The sequence below is a fragment of the Sapajus apella genome, unplaced genomic scaffold, assembly GCF_009761245.1.
Source record: "Sapajus apella isolate SASKATOON/1434 unplaced genomic scaffold, GSC_monkey_1.0 scaffold14, whole genome shotgun sequence".
Taxonomy (NCBI): Eukaryota; Metazoa; Chordata; class Mammalia; order Primates; family Cebidae; genus Sapajus; species Sapajus apella.
The window spans coordinates 11,665,418-11,672,394 of NW_022436954.1; the positions used below are offsets into that span (position 1 = coordinate 11,665,418).

Below are 6,977 nucleotides of genomic sequence, written 5' to 3' on the forward strand. Positions count from 1 at the left end.
CTGAGACTGAGAAAAGAAGAGTAAGTGGTGTGACACCATCGGACTCAAATTTCCCTGGCTCTTACATAGCTGAGATAGAGAGAAATGGCAGCCAAGGGGAATATCCTTCAGCATTTGCTTAGCAAATTACTCAGTAGCTATAATGGGAATTCAACAGGGAGATTCTAGAGAGAGTGTTTGATCGGATAAGCATCTTGTTCTTGTAATTTACCTTAACTACACACAGTATATCTTTTCGGATTCTGCAATATGCCAGTAACAAGAGTTACATACTTGTACTACTTTTGGGCTCTTTTTGTTGAATGCGGAGTGCAGCATTTGGGCAGACTGTGGGCTCTTGAGTCAGGAAGACGTTGGTGTGAAATCAGAGAACTGCCCCCTCCCTGGTGACCCTGAGCAAGTTAGTCTTCCTTGCTGACACATTGTTTCCTTATTTTGTAACATAGGGATAGTGCAATGTGTATTTTAGTAGTACAATGAGTATTTAGGTAAATCACTTTTGTGCCTGGTGCATATTAACTGCCTAATAAAGGCTAGTTATTGTGATTATTGTGAAAATAGGCTATTCTGGGGAGGTTATTGTTTTTTATTTTTTTATTTTTATTTTTTGATTTGTTTTTGTTCCTGAAGAAATTCCTTCTCCTTTTTGGCTATCTATGGCCTATGGCATGGTCAGTAGACAAGTGACCATGAGGAAGAGTGAGAGGAACCTGGAGCGAACAGTCTCCACTTTCAAATAAGAGCACCAAATGTCTCCCTTGCCTAAGGCAGGCCTGGAGGTAAAGCCTTGGATAGTTTAATTCTCCAGCAGTTTGGATAAATAAGTTTCTACACATGACCTAAGAAAACACTTTCTTTTTGTCTAACACCTTCCACAGGGCATTCTTGATCTCTTTGTTCCTCAAACTGTAAATGAGAGGATTCAGCATGGGGATCACCAATGAATAGAACACGGACACTACTTTGTCCCTGCCTGGTGAGTAGCTGGAGCTGGGTCGCAGGTACATGAAAAGGGCCGTCCCAAACAGCAGAGTCACCACCATCAGGTGTGAGGAACACGTACTGAAGGCTTTCCATTGGCCCTCTGCTGAAGGGATCTTCAGGACGGCAGACACTATGTAACCATAGGAGATAAGGAGGTGGAGGAATGATGTCCCCCCAACAGCGACCACCACGAGGAAATTCACCACTTGACTGAGGAAGGTGTCAGAGCAAGACAGAGCCAGGATTGGTGGGAGGTCACAGAAGAAGTGGTTGATGACCTTGGGTCCGCAAAAGTGAAGCCTAAAGATGGAGCTGGCCTGGATCAGCGAGCTCAGGAAGCCACCAACATATGCCCCAACCACCATGAGTGTACAGAGGCCCTGGGACATGATGGTGGTGTAGAGAAGGGGGCTGGAGATGGCTGCATATCGGTCATATGCCATAGCAGTCAAGAGAAGGCACTCAGTCAGACCCATGCCAACAAACAAAAAAAACTGAGCAGCACAGCCCACAAATGATATAGTCTTCTGCTCCCAGAAGAAGTCAGTGAGCATCTTGGGAGCCACAGCAGAAGAGTAGCAGATGTCAATGAAAGATAAATTGCTTAGAAAGAAGTACATGGGTGTGTGCAGATGGGTGTTACCTCTGATCAGAAGTATGAGGGCCAGGTTCCAGGCCAGGGTCTTAAGATAGATGCCCAGGAAGGTCACAAAGAGGAAGGCCTGCAGTTCTGGATGGTCTGTGAATCCCAGGAGGATAAACATGGTCACTGATGAGCTGTTCCAGGCCTTGGTTATGGACATGCTTCTCATGGACCACAAGGACAAGATGCAGACCTGAGATAGTAATGACAGTCCACATTACAGGTGGTATTAGGAGATAATTATAAAATGTTGAAAGGGAGGGCAGAGGATTACAGGTTATAGCTTTATGCAAAGATTCTCTTTTTCTCAGCCTCTCTCTCTCTCTCAAAGAGGGCAATTGCAGTCATCATCTTAAATATTTAGGCAGTATAGTGTAGCTGATCTGAGTTTAAACTTTGGATCCCAAATCCAAAAGTTGAGGGGGCAGGTGATATAGTTTAAACTAGGGATTTTGGCTCCAAAGTTTACACCTGCATCACCTGCCTCCCCATCTCTTGCCTCCACCATTTACTAGTTGTGTCACTTTGGGTGAGATCGCTAACATCTCTGGCTTCAAATTCTTTATCCTTAAAACTGGATGATAGCAATTACTTCACCGATTTAAGTGCCTATATATAAGACCACCTATATATAAGACATCCTGGAAAAGGCAAAACTATGGAGATAGTAAAAAGATCAGTAGTTGCTGGGAATCAGGGAGAGGGAAGGATGAACAGGCAGAGCACAGAGGGTTTTTAGGGCAGTGAAGCTATGGGTGATCCTATAACAGTGGATACATGGCTTTATACATTTGTCCAAACCCACAGAATGTACAACACCAAGAATGAACCCAAATGTGAACTATGGATTCTGGGTGATAGTAATGTGCCAATGCAGGTTCATCGATTGTAACAATGTACCGCTGTGGTGGGGGATGTTGATATTGGAGGAGGCTGTGCATTTGTAGGAGTAAAGGGTAAATAGGAAATCTCAGCGCAATATAGCAGACTCTACAACTGCTCTAAAAAATGTCCCCGCACCAGCTCCACCAGGGTCGTAGTTGTGAAGAAGATCGAGACCCGCGATGGGAACCTGGTGTCCGACTCCTCTGACGTCCTGGCCAAGACGGACAGCTGCGGCAGCCCCTCCCAGCCTGCTCCTCCTGCGGCTGCCTCAGAGCCTGGGACGGAGAGAGGGAGGCCGCGTGCAGGTGCAGGGGAGCACAAGGAACAGGAGACCCACCTGAGGCTGAGCTCTCGTCCTCAGCGCACCCGCGGGGGAGTTTACTGCCTGGGGACCCCCCTTGCCCATGTCTCCAACTACAGAACAATCCAATTGCTTTTTTTTTTTTGTCCAAAATAAAACCTCAGTGAGCTCCGGAAAAAATAAAAGTCTAGTTTTTAAAAAGTACAGAAAACGATTTGGCTGAATTTGGGGAAAAAGCAAATAGCATTGAGAGGTGCAGGGAGAAAAACTAAAAGTCAGAGAACTTCTTGGTTACCTGTGTGGGCTCGTGGATATAGGGAATTCTGTTATGTGAGATTAATATTGGCATAAAGACAAAGAGTAAAAGATGAATGACTGCACTTACCCTGTTGCTCCTGCTCTGTCTGCCCTTTAGTTGATACCTGTCTTCTGCTTTGGAAGGTGTTTAATCGAGTTTCAGTGGCTGCTTCCAATTCCCAAAGTGCTAATGAGTTTAGAGAGAGCTTGGGGCTGTTTTTTTTTTTTTTTGTCAAGGATCAATATATCCTCTTGGTGCATAGAAGGTGTGTTTTGGGGCAGAGTAACAGGAAAAAGATTGCATTTAGGGTCATTTTGGGAAAATATTTCAAAGCTGGGCTTGGGGTGAATTGGGGAGAGGTTTTTCTTCCTCTCTCCTTGGAAATGTTTCCTTACATTTGCCCCTGAGGGTCTTTCTGAAAGAGAGGAATGTATCACCCGAACTTCACAGCTTTATGGTTAATTGCTCTCTGGGGTTGTCTAGAACACAAATCCTAAAAGCTCCAAAACTCATGCTTATTAAATTCCCAGTGGCTAGGGCCTCCATTCTCCCAAGGCCAATCAAGGTATTTTCTGGTAGTACATGACAAAAAAATTCAGGATAGCAGCGGAACATAAGGACAGGATAAACACCACTCCATAAAAGTAGGGCAAGATTGCCTGTCTATAAACATATATGTGTTAACTCTTGCCCATTACTTAATAGAACCTATTTGGCCAGAAGTATATTAAAAGAATGGGATCTTAACCTTCCTGAGCTCCTACCATGTCCTAAGGACTATACTGTGTGCCTTATGTGTGTTAACTCACTGAGTCCCCCCAAATTCCCCTTGCAGAGGAGGAAACTGAAATTCAGAGAAGCTAAATGAATTGCTTGAAATTTTATGCTAGCAAGGGATTGATCTGATATTTGAACCCTGTGTGATACCAAACATTGCATATGAATGTGTGGCACATGCATTTATTTTGGAACTCACATAAATGTGTTAATATGGCCAATCCTATCCCTCAATTCATAAATCCATTTTCTTTCCTCAGAGACCTACTATTTTCCTCCAGGAAAGAGATATTAGAAAGGAGGCATTTTTTTTTCTTAAAAGATTTTTAAAAACTTATTCTGCTATGGAATATAAGGGTGTAATATAAAGATGTAGGACTTCTATTCTGTGGAGAGCTACATACAAATAAAAAGTAATATTGGGCCACACATTTAACAAAAGCAAGCCATTAATTAATACGTGTGCTTGCAGGTGGAGGGGAAAAAGTAAAATATTTGATTCTTTTGTTCCTTAAGCTGACAACATTGAACTTCAGTCTTTTCAAAGTAGCTACAATAAACAGTAGATGATTGATCTCAATTCCATGGCTAATTTAGGGAGAGAAAGTTATCCAACCAGGCAGAGAAAAAAAGGATGGAGAGACCTCCAGGATAGACTAAGTAGAATTCAAAGGAAAAATATAGATAAGGGAGAAATTATTCATTCATGAATTCCGTAAGTATGTATGTATTTACTTATTGAGAGTTAGGTCTCTTTATTTATTTATTTAAATTGACAAATGACAAATTGTATACATTTATAGTATGTAACATAATGTTTTGATATATGTATACATAGAATGATTAAATCGAGCAAATTATATCCATCAGCTCACCTTTCTGATGAGAACATTTTAAAATCTACTTTTTCAGTGATTTTCAAGTATACTACACATTATCATTAAAGTTGCCATGCTGTACAACAAATCTCCAAAATTTATTTCTCCTAACTGAAAGTTTGTTGTCACCTTTTAAAGATGTCACTTAAAGATGTCACCTTTTAAGTGATATCTCTCTGCTCCTCCCACCCCTGCCCCTGGTAACCATCTTCTACTCTCTGTTTCTATGAATTCAATTTTAGGTTTCACATAATTGAGGGAATACAATATTTGTCTTTCTGTGCTAGGCTTATTTCACTTACCATGATGTCCTCCAGGTTTATCCATGTTGTTGCAAATGACAAGATTTTCTTCTCTTTTAAGGCAGAATGGTGTATGTATACTATATTTTCTTTACTTATTCATCCATTGATGGACACTTAGCTTGATCCCATATCATGGCTATGGTGAATGGTGCTGCAGTAAATATGAGAGTGCAGTGATCTTTTTGACATATTGATTTCATTATCCTTGGATATATACCCAGTAGTGAGATTGCTGGGTCATACGGTTGTTCTGTGTTTAGTTTTTTGAGGAATATCTATAGTTTTCTAGATAATGGCTACGTTTACTATATGCTACTTATTTTTTTTTATTTTTAAAAATTCTAATAGATATAAATGGGGTTTAGTTTTGATTTTAATTTCCATTTTATTAATGAATAGTGGCATTATCATATGTCCATCCATATATCTATTTTGCTGAATAATATGTTGAAGAATTTTGCCTATTTAAAAAATTTCTAAAATGTAATACTTAGTTTTGAAAGTTCTTTATATGTGCTACATACAATTCCTTTATCAAATACGTGATTTGAAAATATTTTCTTCTAATCTGTAGCTTGTCTTTTCATTCCATTAATAATATTTTTTGAGAGAAGACATCCTCACTTTTTGCGATGTCTGTTGTGCTTTTGGTGTAACATCTAGGAAATCTTTGCATAATGCAATGTCATAATGATTTTTTTCTATGTTTTCCTCTAGACATTTTATAATTTATATTTTACATTTATTTGTATGATTTACTTGTTAATTACTTGTGTATGGTATGAAGTAGGAACTATTTCATATTTTGGCACAATAACATCTAATTGTCCCAGTACTATTTGTGGAAAAGTATATTCTTTCTCATTTGAGCTATTTTTGTATCATTGATGAAAGTCATTTGATTTTAAGTATGTAGGTCTATTTCTATTCTTCAGAACAGAACTGTCTATTCTGTTTCACTGATTTATGTATTCTTTTCTTTCTCCAGTATTATACTTTCTAAGTTATTGTAGCTGTATAGGTAAGTTTTCAAAGAAGTATGTGAGTCACTCGACTTCGTTCTTCTATATCAAAATTATTTTGGCTCTTCTAGTTACTTTACCTTTCCATAAATATTTTATTTTATTATTTTTATTTTTTCAAAGTGATCAACATCAACATACAAATTTTAGAATCAATTTGAAAATATCTACAGAAATTCCTGTTGATATTTGCTTTTAAATGTATTGAATAAAGAGATCTCTTTCGGGGCAATTGATATTTATTATGGCACTACACTGAGTCTTCTAATCCATACACATGGCATATATCTCCATATATTTGGATATTTGATTTCTTCCACCAGTGTTTTATAGTTTGCTGCACACAGATCTTGTTCTTATTTCATTAGGCTTATACCTAAGTATTTCATGTTCTTTTAAAATGTATTGTAAATGATATATTTGATTTCAGTTACCAAATATTTAAGAATAGTGTTCAATTACTAATTGTTCATTACTAGTTCAATTACCGATTGTTCACTACAGTTAATTTTTATAATTTGTTTATTGGGGCACTGTTTAACTTACTTATTAGTTCTTGAACTTATTCTGTAGATTCTTTGGGATTTTCTACCATCATATTCTTTGTTTATGATATGGTTAGGCTTTGTGTCCCCACCCAAATCTCATCTTGAATTGTATCCCCAAGTGTTGAGGGAGAGACCTGTTGGAGGTCACTGAATCATTGGGTCAGTTTTCCCATTCTGTTCTCGTGATAGTGAGTGAGCCCTTATGAGATCTGATGGTTTTATGAGGGGTTCTTCCTGCTGCACTGTCTCACTCTTCTCTCTCCTGCTGCCATGTGAAGAAGGTCCTTGCTTCCCCTTCAGCTTCCACCATGATTGTAAGTTTCCTACAAGCCCCCC

General features: G+C 39.0%; 1 protein-coding gene across 1 annotated transcript; it reads right to left on the bottom strand.

Annotated features, from left to right (window-relative positions):
- Nucleotides 1-511: 511 nt before the first annotated feature.
- Nucleotides 512-1,806, bottom strand: LOC116554392 (olfactory receptor 5A1). Its single transcript, XM_032282371.1, has one exon. It carries the CDS (start codon nucleotides 1,794-1,796, stop codon nucleotides 840-842), a length of 957 nt encoding a protein of 318 aa, XP_032138262.1. The 5' UTR covers nucleotides 1,797-1,806; the 3' UTR covers nucleotides 512-839.
- Nucleotides 1,807-6,977: the final 5,171 nt, after the last annotated feature.

Coding starts and splice junctions, on each gene's coding strand:
- LOC116554392 (XM_032282371.1), bottom strand. CDS start 1,796: ATGAGAAGCATGTCCATAACCAAGGCCTGGAACAGCTCATCAGTGACC.